This window comes from Vombatus ursinus, unplaced genomic scaffold, assembly GCF_900497805.2.
Source record: "Vombatus ursinus unplaced genomic scaffold, bare-nosed wombat genome assembly UNPS02007284.1, whole genome shotgun sequence".
In the NCBI taxonomy this organism is placed as follows: domain Eukaryota; kingdom Metazoa; phylum Chordata; class Mammalia; order Diprotodontia; family Vombatidae; genus Vombatus; species Vombatus ursinus.
The window spans coordinates 5,387,431-5,411,233 of NW_020947062.1; the positions used below are offsets into that span (position 1 = coordinate 5,387,431).

At 38.4% G+C, this 23,803-nt stretch overlaps 1 protein-coding gene across 2 annotated transcripts in view; it reads right to left on the reverse strand.

Moving 5' to 3' along the window:
• Positions 1 to 23,803, reverse strand: part of CCDC85C (coiled-coil domain containing 85C) — a 188,254-nt gene that overhangs the window by 38,455 nt on the left and 125,996 nt on the right. Inside the window, exons 2-3 of one of the 2 annotated variants that reach the window (XM_027849086.1) lie at positions 23,386 to 23,462; positions 561 to 599 (exon numbers count right to left, since the gene is read on the reverse strand). In XM_027849086.1, the coding sequence (XP_027704887.1) occupies positions 561 to 599; positions 23,386 to 23,462 (116 nt within the window). The remainder of the gene's footprint in view (positions 1 to 560; positions 600 to 23,385; positions 23,463 to 23,803) is intronic. The other variant, XM_027849087.1, reaches the window with a different exon arrangement.

Consider the following 23,803-nt stretch of genomic DNA (forward strand, 5'->3'; position numbering starts at 1 on the left):
GGGAGATCTGGATTCCAATCCCAACTCTGACTACTGTTGTGGTGACCATGAGCAAGTCACTTCATTTTTCTGAGATTCTGCTTCCTCCTCCCTAAAATGGTGATAATAATACTGGTCATACTATCTCCCAAAGCTTTTGTGAGAAGAGAGGACTGCAACACACTCTGCAAACTATAAAGGGCTGAATAAAGGTGAGTGATCATTATTATTACTAAGGAATCACCTTCCTTTGCTTTAGTTTCTTCATCTGTACAATGGGAACAATAATCCCTGCCTTACTTCCTCATGCACATGCTGGGAGAATAAAACAATCAGACTGCTCACCTCTGCATGTTTAAAAGCAGAAGCAAAAAAAGGAAAGACATTTAGGAAGAATTAGAAGGTGGTGATATATCACACTGAGGGAGAAAGGGAAATTGTCAGTCTTTGAAGAAGAAAGAAGGAGTCAGTCAATAAGATATCACTCAGAAGACACACTGGTAACCCAAACACTGCACACCTCCCTCGCCTGAACCCCAGACACTGCAGCCCAGAGCTCCAAACACAGCATGCCTCTCTACCTGGAGCCAGCTCCTTGACCGGATGTGGCGGCTTGTTACCTACAAAGAGACAGAGGATGGTCACACACTGGGAAGAGAACTAAAATCACCAAGACATGTCATTTCATTAACAGTGCCTACACAAGGTAAATACTTTAAAAAAAAAAAAAAGGATAGAGCACCTGAAGTCAGGAGGACCCTGGGCAAGTCACTTAACCTTAACCTCAACTGCCTTAAAAAAAAAAAAAAACACTGATTAAAAAAAAGATACAAAAAAAAGACAAAACCTGGCTGGCTCTCTTGAGATCTACTAGTTGATGAGAGAAAATGATATTATCAGCAAAAATAGGACTTGAAACCAAGTCTCTTGATTCCTAGTCTTTGGTGAGACTAAAACAACGCCAGGTAAATGATAAATACAAAAGATTTATCTCCCTCCTACCACCCACCATAAGCAAATATACAACCTCCACAAAGAGAAGCTCAAGGGTAGAGAGGAAACAAGAGAAGGTAGTAAGAGATCAATATTTTACACCATGTACCAAGATAAGGTCAAAATGGATACATGACCTAGATATAAAGAGAGATGTTACAAGAAAATTTGAAGAAGATGAAACATATCATTCCTCAGACTTATGGATAGGTGAATAATTTATGAATAAACAAGAGATAGAGAGCAGTGAGGTGTAAAATGGGTAATTTTGATTACATTAAATTAAAAAGTTTTTGTGCAAATAAAACAAATGTAGCCAAGATCAGAAGGAAAGCAGAAAATTGGGGGGAAAATTTTATAGACAGTTTCTCATATAAAGGTCTCATATCTCAAATATTAAATAACTTTGTCAAATCTATAAGAATATAAGTAATTCTCCAATTGATAAATGGTCAAAGGATATGAGCAGGCAGTTTTCCCATGAAGAAATCAAAACAATTTATAGCTATATGAAAAAATGCTCTAAATCATTATTGATTAGAGAAATGAAAATTGAGATATCATTTTATACTTGTCAGACTGGCTAAAATGATCGAAGAGGAAAGAGAGGAATGTTAAAGGGGATGTGGAAAAACTGGGACACTAATTCATTGTTGGTGGAATTGTAAACTAATCCAACCATTTTGGAGAGCAATCTGGAATTATGCCCAAAGAGTTATTAAACTGTCTATACCCTTTGACCCAATAATATCACTACTAGTTCTATTTCCAAAGATGATTAGGGAAAAAGGAAAAGAATTTGTATGTTCTAAAATATTTATAGCAGCTCTCTTTGTGGTGGCAAAGAACTGGAAATTTCAGGGATGCCTATCAATTTGGGAACGGCTGAACAAGTTGTGGGATATGATTGTGATGGAATATACTGTGCTTTAAGAAATGATGAGCTCAATGATCTTAGAAAAACCTGGATAATTTTGCACAAAACAACGAGGAGCAAAATGAGCAGAACCAAGAAAACATTGTATACAGTAATTAGAATATTGTTTTGAGAACAACTTTGAACACATAAATCATTTTGACTATTACAAATATTCAAATTAACTACAAAGGACATCCCTAGGTGAGGGTGGGAGGAGGGAGACTTGGGGAGAGATAGAAGGAAAAAAAAGAAATTTACATGATAACTTTATTATATATTTAAAAGAAATAGCAAGTTGCACATAATAGATTTACAGTTTCATGTTTAATCATCTTTTTTTAAAAATTATGCTATGCTATAGAAATGTCTTATTCCATAAATTAAAAATAAAATAAATAAAAATAAAAAAGAAGGTAGTGAGAACTTATTTTTCTATTATATTAGTAACTGATTATTAAATTAGGATCCAGGCTTTTTCTCCTCCATTTCTTCACTAAGACCCAGCTCCTGTGGAAGGTCAGCCTCTGAAGGACATGGTTAATTGGAATTACCCCTAACCCTTAGGGACATGCTTCCCACTCAACTAGAAGACCTTACTTCTGTTTAGAGAATGTAAACAGAATCCAGTCTAGGTGAGTTTTTATCCAAAGGAAATGAGCTCCTATCTTTGTACCCCTCCATTACAGTTTAGAGTGACCCAGCTCATGAAGGAGAAAACCAACCAGAGTGGTCTGGATGAAGGTGGATTCTCCTGTCCAGACTGCTGGAGGCAGCTGAATCTCATGATCAAGCCACATTCTGAGCAGGAAGAGCTAAGGACTTCTAGCCCACCTCCTCATTAAATGTCCACCAATCAGGGTGATTTTTCATTTGTCAGGGGCCTTTAAGGCATTCAGTGCCTCTATTGGCAGTCTTTGAGAGAAACCACTGACCATCAACTTATTGATTATTAGCTAGCCTAATTGATAAATTGATTATTAATTACTCAGAAACTGTCTCTCAGATTTTCATGTGTAACAGTAGAGAGAGTAGAGAATGACAGGAAGGAGGTCTAAGGAATAGCTATTTGGGAATCACCCACACTAAGGGGTGAGGATAATGACCAGTGGAGGGGGGCGGGGATCATTAGAGAGGGAGAAGGAGAACTAAGAGAGTATGGTATCTTTGAAGCCAAGGTGGAAAAGAATATCCAGCTGGAAGGGACAATCAATCAATCAACAAGCATTTTATTATGTACCAGGCACAGTATTGGGTTCTGGGGATACAGAGACAAAAGTCAAACAGTGCCTGCCCTTTAAGAGTTCACATCTAGCCAGGAGACACATATACAAATAAGGGTGCATACAAAATAAGATACAAGTCATTTTATGAGGGAGGGGACTAGAGATGTGAGAAGGTCAGGCAAGGCTTGATGTAAAAGGCAGCATTTGAGAGAAGTCTCGAAGGTAATTTGGGCTTATGGGTCAGGTAAAGAGGAATGCATTGCAGGCATGGGGCTTAGTCAACATAGAGGCACAGAGATGGGCAGGTATTAAAGAATGCACAGTTGAAGGGAGACTGACAAAAGACCCTTGGATTTTATATCAATGGCCTCTCAGAGAAATAATACTCCAAACGGGACTAGCATCTGGGCTTCCTTGTTCCTACTCTGGTACTCTTTCCACAACACCATATTGCCCCTCAAGGGCTGGCACAAGTGCCTGCTTCTCTCCTATTAGTTATACAACCATAAGTTTAGCCACCTAACTTGTTTGGCCCTCAATTATGTCACCTGACCCAAATACTTAAGTATGATATTTTGGGAAGAATGCTAGATTTGGAGTTAGAATCTACAGAGCAGTCCTAGCTCAAACAGTTACTTGGGCTCATTTTGGCAAAGTCACAAGTTTTGTGAGACTCAGTTTCCTTATCTGCAAAATGGGAAGATTATCATTTTGCTCTGCCCTACCAACCTCCCTGGAGCTATTGTGAGGATCAACTTAAGTAATGGATGGAAAAGTGCTTTATAAACTGTAAAATATTCTGCAAACACATACTAGACTATCTGCTATTGTAATTATTACTGACTGACATGGAATCCACTCAAAAAGAACCAGGGTGATGAAGAGTTTGAAAAATAATAATGGTAGCAATAATAGTAATAATAATAACTAGTATTTATATAGCTCCTACTATGTGCTGCTATGCAAGGAGATTCACAAATATTATCTTACTCGATCTTCACAACCCTGGAAGGTAGTAGGTGCTATTATCATCCCCATTTGACAGTTGAGGCAGCAGAGGCAAACAGAGGTAAAGTGCTTGCCCGAAGATACCCAATTAGTAAGTGTCTGAGACCAGATTTTGACTCAGAGCTTTTTGACTCCAAGCCCAGCACTCTATGCACTGTGCCTCTATGAACAATGGTTGAAAGAACTGGGGGTGATTAGCCTAGAGAAGGTAAGACAAAGGCAAACATGAAGGGAAGATGAAATAGAGGATGATTTTAAACTGTATCTAAGCAAGAGAATGCCCTAAGGCCCAGATGGGGTTGGTGATTTTATACTCACCTCAATTCAAACATGAATCACAGCATGGGAATAATCACAAACCAGGGCACTGCTAGCTTAGGGACCAGCTAAGAGGCTGGAGAGTCTGTTGGGAACCTTCAGATTTCTAAGAATTTGGGGAATTAAGAAGGATGGAAAGAGACCAGAAAGGGAAACATGAAGTCTCATTTATTTGTATATAGGAATTCAGATGTGGAAGAGAATTCACAGATCACCTAGCTCAACTCTTTCATCATTCAGAATTAATCTACGTTCCAAAGAGAGTAAATGATTTTACCTAAAGTTACAAAAGTTGTTAGTAAGAGAACCAAGCTTTGAACCTAAATCCATGACTTTAAAAAAATTCCGATAACTATTTTTCAATATAGTTGGTTTCCATTAGAATCCTGTGTATTTTATTTTACGCTTTTAAAAACATTCTGAGAAGTGATCCATAGGCTTCACTAAACTACCAAAGTGAGTCTATGACACAAAAAAAGGTTTGGAACTCCTGATCTAGAAATAGAGCCTGAATCAAAGATGTCAGCATGGCTAGACAACAATTAATGTGAAAATAAAGAATCGAGGGATTTAGTGAACTCCAAGATCAATATGAGTCATCAGATCCACTCAGCAGTCAAAAGCACTAATATGATTATCTGAAGGGCAGTCATACGGAAGAGGAATTAAATTTGTTCTTGTTGGCCCCAGAAGATAAGACAAGGACTATGGAGGGTGGTGAAAAGATTTCAGCTTGATGTGTGGAAAATTTTCCTAAGAATGAAAGCTATCCAAATTGGAATGAACCATCTTAGGAAGCAGTGGGGTCACCTTATCTTGAGATCTTCAATCTAAGGCTGGATGAACACTTGTTGGGTGTACTTCAGAGAGGGGAAAGAATTCTTAAAATGTAAATTGGACTAGCTGACCTCTGAGGTCTCTTCCAAATGAGATTCAGTAACCTCAAAGCTAGTGTTTTCTTTTTTTTTTTTCCTATACTTATCTTCCAAAGAACATGGCATAATAGGTATTAATAATAAACATGTTATATTAGAAGGAATATAATTTAACTGAATTGAACATTAGTACTAAAAAGGATCATTTAGTGATTTAGTCCAATTCCTCACTTGGAAGAAATTTAGGCTAAAAGTCAAGAATGAGCATTTATTGAGCACTTACTATGTACAATGTATTGTTGCTAAGTCCTGACGACACAAATAGAAAAAACACTACCTGGTCTCCAGGAGTTCATATTCTCAGCAGCGGAAGACAACACATATCAGATATTTCAACTGCAGGTTAAACGGAAAACCTAGTGGTCGTTACGTTTCCATCTGTCTTGTCCCTCCAACCTATCTTATTTAGTGTCACTTCCATTAATACAATCATGTCAGTTTTTGATGTTGAAGCACTTAAGGGGGAAATAATTACTTTCAACCTACTCTAAAATATTCACCTCAAATGCTATCTACATCTAAAGAAAGAATTGATAAATCTGAATACAGATTGAAGCATAATAGTTTCACTTTTTTTGGTGTTTTTTTCCCTTTTATTCTGCTTCTTCTTTCACAACATGACTTACACGATTGCACATTTATAACCTATATCAAATTGCTTACCATCCTAGGGAGGGGGGAGAGAACAGAGGGAAGGAGAAAATTTGGAACTCAAAATTTTGTATAAAAAATGAATCTTAAAAATTGTCTTTAGGGGGCAGCCAGGTGGCACAGTGGATAGAGCACAGGCCATGGAGTTAGGAGGACCTGAGTTCAAATACGGCCTCAGATACATAACACTCACTAGCTGTGTGACTCTGGGCAAGTCACTTAACCCCAAATGCCACACCAAAAAAAAAAATGTCTTTACATGGAATTGGAAAAAATAAAATACTATTTAAAAGACAAAATAAAATATTCATCTCAGGGGTAGATATAAGCAAAGAAGAGATGATTATTAAATAATTATTAACATTGCCTCTTAGAGATGCAAATGAGATTCCCCCTAGACTCATCCCACAGATTTCTGCTTGACAATTTTTAGATTGTGATTATGAATTTTTAAATGTTTAAATTAATTAGAATTTGACCAACCTTTGATTATGGTAGCTACTTCTTAAGAAATAACCCGCTGGGAAACAATCTTTTTAATCCCGATGTCTTAGGGATGAAAATTTTGACAGAACCATTCGCTGCCAAATGTATTCTTCAGGTCCCTAAGGGAATCAGGATTCTTTTAACTTGAAATCAGTATGTTACAGTGGGAAGAGCACTGATTTTGGAGTCAGAGGATATGGGTAAAAAGCCCACCTCTCACACTTACTTCCAGCGTCATCTTGGACAAATCACTTAACTTCTATAGGCCTAGTGTCCTCATGTAAAGAGGGGTTTGGCAAGATGGCCTCCAAATTCCCTTCCAACTATACTTCACAGGAAAAAAACCTTTGCAGACCTTTACATGCTATATAAACATAAGGTGGGAATTGTTAGTGTATCTCCCCCTTCAAAGAGCCATACCGTTATTACTTAGAATTAAATTTCAAGAGGGATTCCACTGAGAATGACTTCTTCACTACTTCTTTCTGAGGTCATAGCAATTATCTCCTTATTTGGAAAATTTAGCTTAGGTCATGAAGTTATCGTAGATTTTAGTTTTCAATTTTCCTCATATAAGAACCAAATGGCCCCAGATATGAGAAAACAATTCTCTGCTAAGTGAGTTAGCGATGTGAATGAAACCTCCTTAGGGCAGAAACGATATCTTGTTTTTTGTTTTTACTTTTTTGCATGCCCAAAACTTAGTACAGCGTCTAGTACACAGTAAGTACTTAATAAATACTTGCTAACTATCTTTCAGATTGGGTTTATTGGGGAAGGAGAGTATCTGTGCTCTTTGATGACGAGGATTGTTGTTTCACTTTCTGGTTTTTCTATCCCCAGAGACTAGCACTTTTTACTTAATACATATTCACAGAAGTGATTTTAGTTAGATAGCAGCACTGACTTCCTTAAGGAACTGTGTTTTTTTGTTTTGTTTTGGTTTTTAAGACATGAAACCATCAACTTTCCTTAAAGGGTTATCGTTAAATCAATAGCACCAGACTTCTGTCTAAGATGGTTAGCTTGAGTTGAAGCAGGCAGCCTAGCTTTCACAAACCTATTCCAGTAAAAAACCTAAAAATAGCAAGAGACTAAATAATGATCAAGAAATCCAAGGAGAAACTACAGTAACTTCATCAGAATTGCACAAAACACAAGCTAGAAGCCCATGAGGAATAGAGAAGGAATCCAATGGGAATCCACAGCATGGATCTTAGAAACTAACAGAAGTGACAAGCCATTCTAGGCATGGTAGCACTCAAACAGGATGGGAAGACCAGCACAGGAACCCAGGTGACACAAGTTGAGACCAAGCACTTCCAAATCCTCAACTCAGGAACTAAGACAGATGAATAAATAGATGATACCTACCACTATAAATGGGGCAGCTAGGTGGTCCAGAGGATAGAGCACCAGGCCTGGAGTCAGGAAGATCTAAGTTGAAATCCAGCCTCAGACACAATATCTGTGTGACCCTGGGCAAATCACTTAGCCCTGTTTGTCTCAGTTTCTTCATCTGTAAAATGAGCTGGAGAAGGAAATAATAAACCACTCCAGTATCTTTACCAAGAAAACACCAAATGGGGTCATGAAGAGTTAAAAGCAACTGAACAACAAACTAGTATAAAAAATATACAAATCAAAGGTACCCAAAATCCAACCTAGAAGAAGAAAATAACTCCATAACCACTGGACTCAAAGAAAAAGTTAAATTTTTACAAAAAAGAAAAAGGAATTGCTGAGGGGGGGGGGGGAAGAAAAAAGAAAGGGAAAAAAAAAAAAAAAAAAAAAAAAAAATAAAAGAGGGGGGGGGGGCAGAATAAAGCAAGGGATATAACAATAAAATAAAAACTCTTGAGAAAAGAATTGGAAGGAGAATAAAAAGCTTAGAATAGAAAGTACTTAACCTTACCCAAGTAACTCCCTCAAAATTAGAATAGACCAAGTAGAAATCAATGATTCCATAATACAGTTAATACTAGAATAAAATGAAAACATGGAACATCAAAGAAATGTAAGCTGAGATCAAAACAAGTGACTAAGAAAACAAGAGAGAATTTAAGTCATCAGACTTCCTGAAAAACATGATTAAAACAAACAAAAAAACCTAGACACTACAGTTCAAGAGATCATACATGAAAACTGTCCAGTTCAATGGTACATTAATGGAATGAAATATTATTGCGCAATAAGAAATGACCAAAGAAACAGATGCAAAGTGAAGTAAGCAGAACCAGAATAATTTATACAAGGCCAACAACTTTATAAAGAAAAACAACTTTAAAAGACTTAAGAACTCTAACCAATACAATGGCCAATCTTGTTTTCAGAAGACTTGTGATGAAGAATGTAACTTAACCCCCAGACAGTTAATGGACTCAGAACACATAAACACACACACACGCACGTGCGCGCACACACACGTGTGTGTGTGTATTTAAGACACAATGTGGATTTATTTTGCTTTATAATGCTTATTATTATTAGCATTAGTATATTATCCCTGCCACTATTTTTTATTGGGAGGCAAGGACAAAGGGGGCTAGGAATTGTGATGCCAAAAAAAGCCATTGAAATATTTTTTTAAATGAAAAGAAGAGAATTACAGATAAAGCTGGACAGCTTTGAAAGTAACATATTGAACACATACACTTTTTAAAAAGCAAGCTGTATGGAATAGAGATCCATGGTTTCATTTATAATCCTTTTTGTATTCTACTTTGTATATAGTAATTCTTTTTTTTAAGCATTTGTTAAGTTCAGAATTAAAAAAATAAAATTAAAAAATAAAAATAAAACAAATCAAGAGGAATATCAGGGACCTGGAAGAATTGATATGTTTCAGGGCTTCGGCAGTCTTTTTCATTTAGGACATAACCTATGCACCAGATTTGCTGGCTTTTGTTGGCTTTTGATTCCCCATACAAAAGTCTAAAATATTTTTTTAAATAAGTAAAATAACTAAAGTAATTATGACAAAAAACAGAAAAGACGAAATTGTTTGTTTTTTAAATTTATAAATCTGCTACAGTAAAATAACCATTAAGGCCTAAGTAAGCCCTTCAGACTGAACTAAAGAGGCAAAAATCTGCTAATAGGTGCCTAGGGCAATTGAGGAGATGAAGTTGCATTTCTTCACGGAAGAAAGCTTTCTGAGGCCCTGATAAGGTGTCCTTTCTCTATTTTATTTTAGGGAAATGTTCATAGAATCATGTATAAGACTTTTTATCAGAAAGACCTGGATTCAAACCCTCCTTCAGACATTTACTAGATGTGACTGAATAAATTCTCAATTTGACTTCATTCATCCATAAAATGGGAATATTAATGTATACTATTTTAATTCAAAGGACAAATGAGGAAAAATAGGCAAAGTAATTAATAAATTTTAATGAGCTATATAAATCAGTCATTATTCCACAGGTATTATCAAGGAAGAGATAATCCCATCAAAGGTCATAGATAAGTAAGTTATGGTTGGTGACTCCTTCATGAGATATTGAGGCAGCCATTTGTCAACCTGACAAATAGATAAATTTGTTACCTTCTGAGAATGTATATCCAGGAATGTGATGCAGAACCTCTTAAGATTTACCAAACCAGACAAATGCTACCCATTTCTAGTGATTCATGTGGGAATGAATGAGGCAATCTAGGAAACACTGGTAAAGATTATGAAACCCTGAACAAAAAACCTGGAGTCCTAAGGGCTATGAATGGTGGGTTTTATTTTGTTTTTTTTTTCCATTACTGTCAATTTAACATCAAGGATTCAGAAAAGAAAGAATTATATTGTAAGTTAATAGCTGACTAAGAAGAGGGAGTCTGAGAATGAAATTCAGATTTCTGGACCATGGCTTAAAGCACTTATGTGATGGGCTCTTCGAAAGGGAAGGAATACACCTAACAAAAGAAAGTAAAACAATCTATTTGCCCAATGACTTGATTAAGACTAGGTTTAAACTGAAAAAAGGAGTAAGATGGAGGAAGTTGTACACTTAGATAAGACAAACCTGGTATGATAAAGTAGAAAAGTTTAGATTTTCAGTTAAGATAACAATGTGAAATATCTAGGAGGAGACTAGTGTTCCCACTCCAACAAAGATCTAAAAAGGGTATCAGTTCAAATAATGACCAAGAAACCCGAAAAGAAACACAGTGATCTACTTCAAATAGCCCATGAATGCACAGAGACAGCCAAAACCCCCAGGTCCTAGGTGCCAAGGAAGACAATACTAGCTTGGGTAAATACACCTGAATATCAAAGCATGACTCTGACCTCAGGGAACCCTGTAAACCACTTACAATCCTGGAGCATCTACCTACCAAGATAAATACAGGAATTATATGAATACAACTACTACAAAGAATTCTTTCCAGACATAAAGGCAGAATTAGATGATCGAAGAGATATTAATTGCTCATGGTGTGGTCGTGCCAATATCACATGAATTACAATACTAGCTAAATGAATCTACAAATTCAATACCATTCCAATCAAACTACCAAAAGTTATTATAAGACTGTAAAAATAATAACAAAGTGTATGAAGAAGAACAAAAGCTTAAGAATCTAAAGGGAAATAGCAGGGGTGGGAGGGGAAGTATAAAAGAAGAGGGCCTAACAGGACCAGATGTCAAGCTAAACTGCAAAGCAGTAATTATCCAAACTCTTTGGTATTGGTTGAAAAATAGAAAAATTCATCAGTGGAATTGATTAAGTACACAACACCCAGAAGAAACTGAACATGGTAGTATATGCTCCAAATACTTGGGAAAGGTCTCACTATTCAACAGACACATGACTGAGATACAAAAGATCACATTAAAAAAAAAAGCAGAGGAGTCATGAAGTAAATAACTTTTGCAACTAGGGGTAGAAGAGTTCCTGATCAAACAACAGATAAAAAGGATCAAAGGAGAAAAAATGGACAATTGTGATTACATAAAATTGAAAAGCCAAAATGAAATCAGAATTAAAAGGAAAACAACAAACAGGGGAAAATCACATTTTTCTAATAAAGGACTAATAACCAAGACATATAGAGAATTCCTGTCAATATATAACAAGAGCCATTCACTGAGAGATATGGTATGTAGTCAAAGGATATAAGGCAGTTCCTTAACAGAAGAAAGGCAAGATATCAAACACCATATAAGAAAAAATTCCAAATCACTAATAAGAAAACATCACATTGGCAAAGATGACAAAGAAAGGAAAATGACAATTATTGGAAGGTCTATGGGAAATCAGGCACACTAATTTCTGTTAGTGGAACTGTGAATTAGTCTAAGCACTATACCTCAAGAACAATTAAATTGTCTCCACTTTGGTGGAGGAATGCCACTACTAGGCACATTACCCAAAGAGGTCAAAAGACAGAGAGTAGAAACAGATCTCTATGTACAAAAATATTTATACCAACACTTTTGGGTTGTAGCAAAGAATTGGAAACAAAGTAGATGCCCATCAGTTGGGGAATGGCTGGATAAACTGTGGTATAGTAATGTAACAGAATATTGTTGTGCTATAACTAATGATGAAAGGGACAGATTCACAGAAACCTTAAAGACACAGAGCCAAAGGAACAATTTATACAAGGGCAACACTGTAAAGGAAAACAACTGTGGAAGACTTAATAATCATGATTAATGCAATGACAAAAAATGATTCCAATAGACTAACGATGACTCATTCTTCCCACCTCCTGGCTAGCAAATGGTAGAGTTGGTACAGAGTGAAAAACACATTTTCAGATACTGACAACGCGTGACTTTGTTTTGCTTAACTATCCTTATTTGCTATCAGAGAAGACTTTGGTGGGGGTGGAGTTAAGGGGGACAGAGAGAGGCTGGTTATAGTGATATCAAGAAAGGGGGAAGAAAAGAACTAAAAAAGCATCAATGAATCATTAAAAATACACAGAGGAGAGTAGAAAGAAGTTCAGAAGAGGACACACACACAAGCAGGGCAGTGTTAGAACCAATGTATTAAATTTGAAATCTACACTTTAAAAAAAATAAACTACCTAGTGGAGAGTCACAATTTCATATTCAGTCCTCTCTGTTCTTTGTATGGGAAATGGTCATTTAAAAAAATGTTTGTCAAATTCATAATAATAAAAAGGAAATTTTAAAAAACAAAACAAGAATTCATCTAATTCATGGCCTTTAACTTAGAGTGGCGTTTCCCCTTGGGAAAATGCAAAGTGGTTCCATCCAAAAGTCAGGTGTCTAAGATAGCAGGAACCAAGAGTCATGGGTGTAGGAATGGGGTAGAGTTGCCATAGGAGTATCTGGAGTAAAAGGCTAGTGAATTGGTTTTCATTTATTTCTTTGTCTAAGAATTCTTTTGTGGTAGGTTGTTTTCATTTTCTTCTCTTTCCCATTGCTGAGTTATACAAATATGGGATTTTTTTACTTTTACTTCTTAGTTTGGTATGGAGAGAGCTGCTACTAGGAAACATCTCAACTCTACCATCTTCCCTCAGCTTAGAATCAAGAAGATTCATCTTCCTGAATCCAAATCTGGCCTAGATACTTACTAGCTGTGTGACCCTGGGCAAGTCACTTAATCCTGTTTGCTTCAATTTCCTTATTTGTAAAATGAGTTGGAGAAGGAAGTGGCAAACTACCCCTGTATCTTTGTCAAGAAAAGCCCAAATAGGATTATGAAAAGTTGGGCACAACTGAAATGACTAAACAACAACGCTTATCTGCTTATATGTTGTATTTTCCCCCAGTGGAATGAGACCCCTTTTGAAGAGAGGCTCTTTCATTTTTAGATTTTATCTTTGTATCTCCAGTGCCTACCACAATGCCCTTGCACATAGTAGGTGCTTAATAAATGTTTGTTAGGTTGGACTGAAACTGTTAATGTTGCGGAAGAGAAGAGTATAGAAGAGTGGTAGGGGGTAGTTGTTGGGGGGCACATCATGATTTCCAAGAATCTGAAGATCTGTCATGAGAAAAAGAGATTAGATTCACATGTAGCTCTAAAACCTAGTGAAAATAAATTGGTCTAAGTCCAAAGGAAGTGCAAATTTTAGTTCAACATAAGTAATCACTGGGGCAGTTAGGTAACACAGTGGATAGAGTTCTAGACTTGGGAGTCAGGAAGACTCATTTTCTGAGGTCAAAGCTGGTCTCAGACACTTACTAGCTGTGTGACCCTGGGCAAGTCACTTAACCCTCTTTGCCTCAGTTTCCTCATCTGTAAAATGAGCTGGAGAAGGAAATGGCAAACCACTCTATTATCTCTGCCAAGAAAACCCCAAACAGGGTCTCGATTAGTGAGACACAACTGAAAATGACTGAACAGTTTTTCTAATTACTGGAGATCTCCAATAAAAGACTTTTGCAAAAGATAGCAAGGCCCACACCCTGGGATGTATTGGGGATGTTTGCAACTGGACAGACAAGTCAGGGACGTTGTAGAGGAGATGTCTGCTTTGAGTAGGAAGTTGAATAAATAATCATTAAGGACACTTCCAACTCAGAGTCACTTAAGATCTGCCACATTCTTGCTTTTCACCTGTTTATTAGCAAAGCATTAGAAGAAAGGAGAATGAAGACATGTGACCTTGGTCAAATCAGTTAACCTTACTAGGCCTCAATTCCCTCCACTGCAAAACAAGGAGGTTGAACGAGAAAACTTCTAGGACATCTTGCAGCACTGGATCTGAGGCTGAGACAAATACACCGGTGTCTATTGGAGTACTAGAAATTAGAACTCTTAACTGACAGTGCAGCCCATCAAGTGGAGGAGATTTAGTGATTGGCAAGAGACTGTCAGGGTGTTAGCAGAGGTATAAAATTACATTTGTGAAAATATTTAGCTGTCAGCATCATTATTCAAGATGAGAAACAGATAATTAAAAGAGATGAGGATCTTCCTCAGGAATACAAACAGGGCAATTTGGGGATTAGCCTGAGTTTCCCTACACTAAAGGCCTCTCCTAACAGCTCGTTAGGGAATAAAACAGCTGATGGGCTCAGAAACACTAGTGCCAGGGAAACACAACCTCCTGGAGGTCCCACAAAGCTGTGGAGGTTTTCAGCATCAGTTCAGACAGCCACAGAAGAGAGACCTTACAATCACAGTGTCACAGGTTAGAATTCTAGAGCCGGAAGGAAGCTCAGAGTTTTGCTAGCACAATTGTTTCATTATACAAATAAGAATATTATAACAATATCTAGCATTTGTATAACACTTCAGGTTTTACAAAGCACAGCATGCATGTTATTTCATTTGATCCTCTCTAACAACCCTGTGAGGTAGGTGTTACTATTATCTCCATTTTACATATGAGGCAACTGAGGTTGGGAGAGGTTAAGTGATTTACCGAGGGTCACACAGCTAGTAAGTGTCTGAGGTGAGATTTGAACACAGATCTTTCTAACGCCAAGTCCAGCTCTCTTACTCAGTGCGTCACTCAGCTGCCTCTGGCAAGTTAAGTGACTTGCTCAGTGTCCCATAAGTAGTAGTCATTAGTAGTAGCCATGGGATTTGAATCCAAATTCTCAGACTCTAGAGTCAGGGCTCCTTCATCCATAACACATTATTTTAACTCCTATATCATGGAACATAGCATGCCAGAGCTATGAGACTTGAAAATTCAATTCAAACCAATCAGTAAGTGTTATGTACAAAGTTTCCTATAGGAAGCATTGCCTGCAGAAAGAGACACAAATGACAGGTAAAACAATGCCCCTAACATGCATGCCCAAGGTTTAAGTTTATGGGGGGTGACAGAGCACATACAAAAATAGCTATAATACAAAATAACACATCACGTGTGATTCAAAAGACTAATAGGCTAAAAGAACAAATCTAATATGATAAAGTTTGTTCTCAAGTGGATCTGTGAATGTGATCATATACACGCTGTGACCTCCAGTGATGCAGCTTGCAACCTTTCCTTACCTACTGATCCTACATAACTCTTGCCCAGATCCTCTCATAATTTCTCCACAGGAGTCCATCCACCATGCCAAGGACCCATCTCTAACTCTCCAGACATCTCAAAGGTAGCAGTGGGGCAAATGAGCTGTTCAACAGTAATTCCTTCCTCTGGCAAAGTGAAAATATAAGGTTATTTGCAAGACCTTAAGAAGGATGATAACATATTATAAGCAGTATCTCCTCACAAAATAGAGGAAGTAATGGAGGGTAAAAACAATTTAGTAAGAGATCTACCTAAGCAAAGTCAAGAAAACAGACATAAGAAAAATGAAGAAGGGGGCAGCTAGGTGGTGCAGTGGATAGAGCTTTGGCCTTGGAGTCAAGAGGACCTGAATTCAAATCTAGCCTCAGGCACTTGACACTTACTAGCTGTGTGACCTTGGGCAAGTCACTTAACCTGGACTGCCTCACCAAAAAGCAAAAACAAAAACAAAAGGCAAAGATTTTCATAAGGAATATTTTTGCCACCAAGGACAGTACAGCCACCACACTTGGGCTATTAACATCACTGTCCCAGATGTTCTTAGCACATAAGAGAACAAAGAGGGGAAAAGAAGATGGACTAAGCCAAATGCTTATAGAAGAGATTCAATAGAGAGTGACAAAAATGTGAGGGTGTTGAAGGATCACTTGATGAGGAATCTTCTCTTCCTTCAGACAGCAAAGGGGTAGGGAGAAAAAAATCCTTGGACTTAGTTAACTTCACAAAAAGGAAACCAAGAGAGAAACCAAGAACTTCCAACTTATGAAATGAAGTTTAATAGGAATTATGTAAAGGCCTACACAAAGGAGTCCTTATAGCTAGACATCATTTCAATTGAAAATGAGCTGTAAAAAGTGTAACATGGCAGGCAAAGAAAGAAAGTTTAATGAAGACCTTCTCTTATATTAATACAAGCACATTTATCCAGAACATGGAAATGATAGTTCCCCAGAGAGATCTGCTCACATTAGGCCCCTAAATCATTGCATCCAGTTCTGAGTGTCACATATAGAGGGCAATAATGCCAAGGCAAGAAGACTCATCTTCCCAAGTTCAAATCTGGCCTCAGACGCTTACTAGCTGTGTGGCCCTGGGCAAGTCACTTACCCCTGTTTGCCTCAATTTCCTTATCTGGAAGATGAGCTGGAGAAGGAAATGATAGCGTTTAGCTTGATTTTCAGTAAACAGCATTTGGTTGGCTTGCCTGGTGGCTATGCCTATCTACCATTTAAGACTATTGGGGGAGGCTGAGGCCAGACACTTGACACGTAATAGCTGTGTGACCCTGGACAAGTCACTTAACCTCAATTGCCTCATGAAGAAGAAGAAGAAGACGATGACGACAACTATTTGGGGTGGATGGGCAGAGAAATTAGCTTCCAAGCAAACTCATGGAATTTAACCCACTGATAGGTTAGAGACTATTTTTTTTTTTGGTAAGGCAATTGGGGTTAAGTGACTTGCCCAAAGTCACACAGCTAGTACGTGTAAAGTGTTTGGTCTGAGGCCGGATTTGAACTCAGGTCCTCCTGACTTCAGGGCCGGTGCTCCATCCACTGCGCCACCTCGCTGCCCCATAGAGACTATTTTTAACGTGGCCCAGACACTTACTTACGAGCTGTGTGACCCTGGGCAAGGACTAAAAACCCACTGAAAAAAATAGATGGGAAAGTTCCCCCAAAGGAAGTTGTATGATCACTTGTCAGGAATGTTGCACAAGGAATTTCTGGTTGGATTTGAGTTGGATTAGATGACTTCTAACCCTGAGGTTTTATGATCTTAGGTGAATAAAATAAGTGTAAATGAGTGAAGCTGGAGGGGGAAAGATCAAGACCAACTGGAATAGGCAGGGAATGCTCTTTATAGAGGAGGTTATAATGAGCAGACCTTTAAAGAATGGCTAAGATTTCAACAGACAAAAGAGGTGGAGGAAGAACAATGGAGACAAAGAAAACAACATGAGCAAAATGTCACATGTGTACAGAGAATGACAAGTTCAGGAATAGCACAGACTTTTTGAAGGAAGTTAGTATAAGGTTAGAAAAGTAAGGCAGTGCCAGCTTATGGAGAGCATTCAACCAATGACAGACCAAAAAAAAACCTTATATTATATAGGCAATAAAGAATACTGACCCCAAAGTCATAAAACAGAGGATATTTGAGCTTGAAGCCACTTTACAACCACAGAACATAAAATTTCAGGACTGGAGGAGGTTTGGGAATTATAGAAGGGTTACCAACAGAGGACCTTGATCAGAGGTTATAGGATCCCAGATTTAAAACTGGAAGGCTCCTTAGAGGTCTTTTAGTCTAAACTCCTCATTTTACAGATAAGGAAACTGAGGCCCAGAGAAGTGACTTGGCCATGGTCACACAAAGAGTTAATGACTATCCTTATCAGGGCTTCTGCCAACAAAATACCAGCCAAGTCAGTCAAATGTTGGCCAATTTGAAACCCTACTTGGTTGTAATCTTAGGAGCAAATTAGTCCTAGCCTATCATTTTAAAGCAGAGGAAATAGACTGGGGCATTTGAAGTGACCTGTCCATCTAAGGTCAGAGAGCAAATAGTATCAGAACCAGGACATTAACCTAGATCCCCTGACTCCTACGCTGGTACACTTTTTCATTTAACCTGCCCCTTAACAGCCTCCCCTCCACCCCTGCCCCATCAAGGTCAAACTTCCTTTCATCAAAGGAAAGTGAGAGAGAATAAGAAAAATTATTCTCTGAAATACCTTAAGGGTGGATAGGATGTGGGATTTTTAGTGGGGAAATAGAAAGCAACTCCTCCATGAGGGTTTTTTTTTTCTCAGTGTGGCCTCTATTTAACACCAAAATAGTTTTAATTAAAAATACACTGGGGTGTTCACAGCCTAAATTACTGTATTGCTTTTTGTATTGTCTCTCTCATCTCTGCCTAAAAATTTCATCAACACAGCTGCTTCCTCCAAGTGATTCATCCCGAGACCCCATACATGTTATTTTTCCGTCGAATTTTCTATGCCATCCCCCTAGGGAGACTGTAATTGATATTGGAGTCCACATTGCGGTTATTCACTCCAGCTGACTCCCCCGCTGGGCTAATAAATGAAATAGCTATTGTACCCCAAAAGCAGAGCTTACAAAAGAGCAAGAGTCACTTGTAATTTTCTCTCAAAATAAGAGACAGGGCACACAGCCTGGCTCAGGGAATGGATGCAGCATTGAAGGCCAAGTGATGAGGAGGAGAGGCAAGAACTCTGCCCTTCGCCTAGTTTAGAATAGAGAATGTCAGAGGTGGAAGGCTCCTAGGAATCAACAGCATACAGCCTGAGGGAGCTAGGTTTGGAATCTCTGAGCATGGAATGTCAGAGAAGGGAGGGATCTTACAAAGAATTACTCGTTAATTCAACCAACAAATATTTATTAAGCACCTACTGTGTACAGATAACTAAGTCAAGTTTTAGGGGAGATACAAAACCTGGTTAAGAATTAGTCTCCGCCTTCATAGAGCTGTAAACTAGCAGTTTAGAGTCTAGACCAGGCCTGCACAACCTGTAGCATGCCAAAGGATTTTGGGCAGCTTTCAAAAAATGTAGAGGAAAACATCCTCTACATTTTTCACAGGCCACCTGAAATCCCTTGGCATGCCCGAGGGTTGTAAGTGGCTCGCAGGCCACAGGTTATGCAGGCCTGGTCTAGACAACGGAATGGCAAGAGCAGAAAAGAATCTGAGTCATAGAATGAAAGTGTGAGAGAGAGAACTGGTAAGGACCTTGAGGTCGGCTAGTTCAGGCTGCCATTTTACAATCAATCCATTAACAAGCATGTATTAAACACTTACTGTGTCTGGAACTAAGCTAAGAAAAAAATTTTTTTAAAAACCATTTCCTGCCGTTAATGAGCTTACAGTCTGATAGTAGAAATACCATGTAAGTAAAAGTGAATATACAAGAAATTCATTAATACAACAAACATTTATTAAGCACCTATTACGTGCAAAAGATTTATATGCTCAACACTGGGGAATAGCTCCTCCTGCCCTGACGGAGCTTTCAATCTAATAAGAAATATGACACTACACAAATAATATAAGATTGGATTCAAAAGAGGCAAAGGAAAGATTCGGAAAGGCTACTCCAAGAAAACCTCAAGAAGAAGATCCTGCTGGGGGCCAGGAAGGAGATAGGAAAGTTTCATGGAAGGGCAGCATCTAGGCCTTGAAACGAAAGGATTTCAATGGGCAGAGAAAAAGAGAATATACAAATATATACACTATACAAATGGTGACTGATGCCCTCTATGTGTACAGCAAATAAGTAGGAGGTAGTAATCCATTTTTTAGGCTTAAGGGATTTGAGATGTCATCCAGCTTAATCCAGTACCTCCACCTAAACTGTATTAAGCTCTCCTCTTGACTTGCCTCTCTGCTCTTTCCAGAATCGTTCTAGTATATCAAACAAGATACTTCCTTCACTTGGCTCTGGGCATTCCCTCTGGCTGTATCCCATGTCTGGAATGCCATCCCGCCTCCATACTGAGTGCTGACCTCCCAGGTTTACTTTAAGTCCCAACTCAAAATTGCACCTTCTACAGGAAGCCTTTCCCAACCTTCTTAATTCCTGCATCTTCTCTGTAATTATTTCCTATTTATCTTGTACATAGCTTACTTTGTGCATATTTGTTTGCATGTCCTCTCTCCCATTAGAATGTAAGCTCCCTAAAGACAGGGATTATCACTTGCCTTTTTTTGTATCTCCAGCACTGAGCACAGTGCCTGGCACATAGTAGATGCCTAATGTTTTTTGATTGATTAATAACACATATTTACATAGCACTGTAAGTTTTTAAAAAACACATCCCTCAAATTACAAGAACTGATGTAAAGTGAAGTAAGCAGAGCCAGGAGATCATTGTACACAGTAACACCGATATTGTACAATGATCAGCTGTGAATGACTTAGCTGTTCTCAGCAATACAACGATCCAAGACAATTCCTAAGGACTTAAGATGAAAAATGCTATCCATCTCCAAAGAAAGAACTGATGGAGTCTGAATACAGGTCGAAGCATATTTTTTTAAACATGTTTTTTTTTTCTTGGTCTGTGTTGTCTTTTGCAACATGGTCAATATAGAAATATGATTTTCATGACTACGCATGTAAAATCTATATCAAAGTGCTTGTCTTCTCAATAAAGGAGAAGGGAATTTGGAACTCAAAAATTACAAAACACAAATGTTAAAAATTGTTTTTACACATAAGTGAGAAAAAATAAAATAAAAATATTCTTTAAGAACAACAACAACAACACTTCCCTCAGAACTCTGAGAGGCAGGTAGTAGGAAGGCCTTGAGCTAGGATCGCAGCTCGAGAGCCAAAAGGGACCCCATAGTTCATTTAGTCCCACCTCCTCGTTTTACTGATAAAGAAACTGAGGTCTAGAGAGGTTCAGTGACTTACCCAAGGTAACACAGGTAATGACGGAGGTGGGATTTGAACCCAGGTTCTCTAACTCCAGTGTATCACACTGGCTGTACCCGTTACAAGTTTATGAACGTGGGTAAACAACTTACCCTGTCTGAGCATCAAATGCCCCATCTGTAAGTAGAGAACACTTATATTATATATGTATACATGTATATATATGCATATATATATATATCTTATATATGTATTTAGATATATAATGTAAGTGTTCTATACTTACATTACCTGCATCACAAGGTTGTTAGAAGAGTGAATTGTATTCATCCATGCCTTAGAGGTAGTTCAGATTCTAGCTCACATTTCACTTTCTCCAGAAAAGCTCTTCTGACCACCCCAATCTAAAGTAACTTCCCCTTTCCAGAGCTCTCAAATGATGTCTGATGCCACCTGGGCCAAACCAGGCCTTAAAAGGAATCCATTGTGCAACATTCTCAACACAAGGTCATCCACTCTCTACCTGAAAAACTCCAATAAGAGAGAACTAATTTCTTCATGAAGAAGTCCATTCCATTTGTAGGCAGCTCTAACTGTTGGGAACTTTTTCAACTGAAATCTGCCTCTTGATGACTTTCATGGGCTATAAATCATCATCCGGTCCATACCCTTATAGAAGTTACAGTCTATGTGATTAGTTAGTCTTCATCTCATATATGTTTTTGCATCCAGAAGGCCCCTCGTCAATGTTTTCATTCATTTCCCCCCCATGCCTGGGGCCTGTCATCCAATGGCTCTCCTCTCCATAGTCTACGCTGCCCTCTATGATCAGTACTTTCTAACACTAACCCAGTACTCCAAACAGACCAATTTCCTCGCTGTCTTGTGGACATACCATGAGAGGGTATGCCACTGCTCCAATTGTCTGGAACAGAAATGTCTATCACACTAATTCTCAGGCCTAGTCAGGCTCACTCATCTGTCAAAACTCAGGTGGCATCTCCTCTATAATGACTTCTCTGAATCACATGGGTGAAAATATTCTCTCCCTCTTCCCTTTTTCTCAGATTACCTTATCTAGATCTCTCCTTTGCTGTACTTTGTATCACAATTGTCCGTGTATAGGTCGTATCCCTCCTATCATACAGAAAGTTCCTTAAGGAAGCCTAGGTCATTTGTCATTTTTACAACCTCAGTATCAAGCACAGTATTTTGCGCACACATGCTTACTAAGTTTCTTCTATGAAGCCCTCCCTGACTAAATCAATTTACCTAGATGCAGACCCTACTCTGCTAACCATCTGCACCTTTCACTTCAGTCATTTTAATTATGAGCAAGAAAGAGTGCCCTCAAAGAGCTTACATTCTAAAAGGAAAAGACAACACATTAAAGGAAGCTGAAAGGGGGGATCTGAGGGATTAGGGGGAGAAAGTGTGGAGGTGCACAATGGAGAAAGAAGTCCACAGAATCAGAAGTAGAGCTCAGAGAGGAATAAAGGAGTGAACATAGCTGGTCTGGACACTTTTCCATAAAATAGAGGTTTCAGGGGGAACTAACCAGTGAGAGGAAGCAACAAGGACAGAGTGACCTTCCAGGTTGAGGAGGCTGCTGGGTCAAGGTGGAGAAAGAAGTCTGGAAAGTCAGGAGCAGGGTCCAGAGAGGAACTTAGGAACAAGAATCAAAAATCTCAGAACATCAGAGCTAGAAAGCTGAATTTCAAGATCTCAAAGAGAAGGAAAAAACAAAAAGACAGATGCACAGAGAGAGAGGGAGGTCAAGAGAGACAGAAAGACAAAGAGAACATAAAGGCAAAAATCTGATTCCTTCATCTTAAAGCTGGTGGAACAATTAATTAAAATGCTTTGACTCTAAATATGCTACTTCCTGCTCAAGATTCCTTTTCACACCTCCTGCTCCTGCACTGTGACACTAGACAGAAAGCCTTAGGACTTAGTTCTTGTTCAATTTTGCTGCCTAACACCCTGGGTGACCTTTCTTTGTATCCCCAGCACTTAGCACAGTAGACACAGTAGGCATTTAATAAATGTTTACTGATTTATTGGTTGACCTTGGACAGGTTGCATTATATCTCTCAGACTCAGTGTCCTTTTCACTACAAATGAGGGCATACTTTCCATGCCTCATTCTTGTGAGGATTAAATCAGATTTTTCTTTAAAAAGTATATAGAAGCATTGTGGAAATAGATGCTGCCTTTCTCTTTTACCTCCAAACAAGGGTGGTAATCATGGGTAGAAGTAATTTGTCAGAGTGATGGAGGAAGGGAGGAAGGGAATTAGGGAGGAAGGAAGGAAAGAAGGAAAGGAGGGATGAAAGAAAGGAAGGAGGGAAGTAGGGAGGGAGGAAGAAAAGGAAAGGAGAGAGGAAGAAAAGAAGGAGGGAGGGAGGAAGGAAAAAAAGGAGTGGGAAGAAATCATGGGGATATTATAAGGTTGTTCATGGGAAAACATACATCAACATGCATGTGCAGCATGGATTGATTGATAGCTCCAGCCATACCTGAGAGAGAAGCTTGTTGTCATCCTCCAGCAGTTTCACTTTCGTTTCCAATTGTCTGATGTAATTGCAAGAGGAGTCTTGAAAGACAAAAAGAGAGAAAGGGAGAAAACATGTTAACCTTTGGCCAAATCAATTGATGTCCCATTCACACAGAATTCCCCCAGGTATGACTAAGGTCCCAGTGCAAGGACTGAGAGAACTGATACTGGCTCTGAAGAAGGTTAGGCTTGTCACCATGGCTGACTTGGTTCCCCTTTCTAGGTATTCATATCTCCATTTGTCGAATAAGGATTATTTGCCCTTCCCACCTCATAGGCCTATTCTAATGAAATGAAAGGATGCTTTTTAAAGTATGTTATCTTTAAGCCCAATTTAAGAGAATATTGTTTTTATTGGCTAACTTATTTACAAAGGAAAC